The 1,002-nt window shown below is 77.5% G+C and overlaps 1 protein-coding gene across 1 annotated transcript in view; it reads left to right on the plus strand.

Annotated features, from left to right (window-relative positions):
- F751_5633 (hypothetical protein) overlaps positions 1 to 1,002 on the plus strand; it is a gene marked incomplete at both ends in the record, with an annotated part of 10,169 nt that overhangs the window by 6,051 nt on the left and 3,116 nt on the right. Inside the window, 2 exons of the mRNA XM_011402354.1 lie at positions 300 to 407; positions 613 to 701. Coding sequence (XP_011400656.1) covers positions 300 to 407; positions 613 to 701 — 197 coding nt within the window. The remainder of the gene's footprint in view (positions 1 to 299; positions 408 to 612; positions 702 to 1,002) is intronic.

Below are 1,002 nucleotides of genomic sequence, written 5' to 3' on the forward strand. Positions count from 1 at the left end.
CCCAGCCGCCCTCCCCCTGCACCGGCGCCCGCCGCCTCCTCCTCCTTCCTGCTGGGCCGCAGCCAGAGCGCCCCCTCCAGCCCCTCCCTGTCGGGGCCCTCTGCCGGCGACGGCCCTGCGGGCGTGGGCGTCGAGGCGGGGCGCTCCATGTCCGGCGACGCCCTGGACTCGGCGCGGGCCTCGAGGCCTGAGCGGGGGGGGGGACGTTGCCGGGGCCGGGCCGGACGTGGCCCCCGGCCCCGGCGCGGCGGCGGCGGCCCTGGCGGCGGCCTATGGCATCGAGCGCGACGCACACCCAGAGGTCCGCGCGGTCGCGGACGCGGGGCCTCCAGACGAGCTGCCGCCCGCCGAGGCGCCGGGCTTCATCGTCGTCTGCACCGAGCACCACCTGCGCCTCTATGCCTTTGGTGCGCGGGAGCGGTGCAGGCTGCATGGGCTGGGTGGTCTGAAAGGGGAAAGATAGGGGGGGGGCAGAAATGCTTGCCCTCCGGCGCGTGGCACCTCAGGTGCACTGTGCGTCGAACTCTGCCCTGCTGCGCAGGCGGTCCTGGGAAGTCGTCCATGCAGACCCTCCCCGAGACTCACGCGTCAAGCCACCCACCCCTCGCCTAGGCACGCTGGTGGAGGGCGCCAGCCGTGCCACGCTGCGCAAGGTGGCCTTTGCCAGCCCCGCGTACTGGGCAGGGGCGGCGGGGGGCGGCGTGGTCTCGCTGCACGAAGATGGCACGCTGACCCTGCACTCGCTGCCGGGGCTGGAGCGGCTGGCCCGTGCGCCCCTGGGCGCCAGCGCCGCCGCAGGGGGCGTGCCGGCCTCGGCGGAGCCGACGCCGCGCGGCGACGGCCCGGCCCCGCGCCCAGGGCCCGGGGTCGCGCCGGTCCCGCCCGGCCCGCGGCCCGTGGTCGCACTTTCCGAGGACGGCCAGCTGGCGCTGGCCAGCTACGACGCCGAGGTGGCGCGTCTGGTGCTTCTCCGCGCCACGCGCGCACCCGCCGCCCCCGCGG

This window comes from Auxenochlorella protothecoides (genome assembly GCF_000733215.1).
Source record: "Auxenochlorella protothecoides strain 0710 unplaced genomic scaffold scaffold66, whole genome shotgun sequence".
In the NCBI taxonomy this organism is placed as follows: Eukaryota; Viridiplantae; Chlorophyta; class Trebouxiophyceae; order Chlorellales; family Chlorellaceae; genus Auxenochlorella; species Auxenochlorella protothecoides.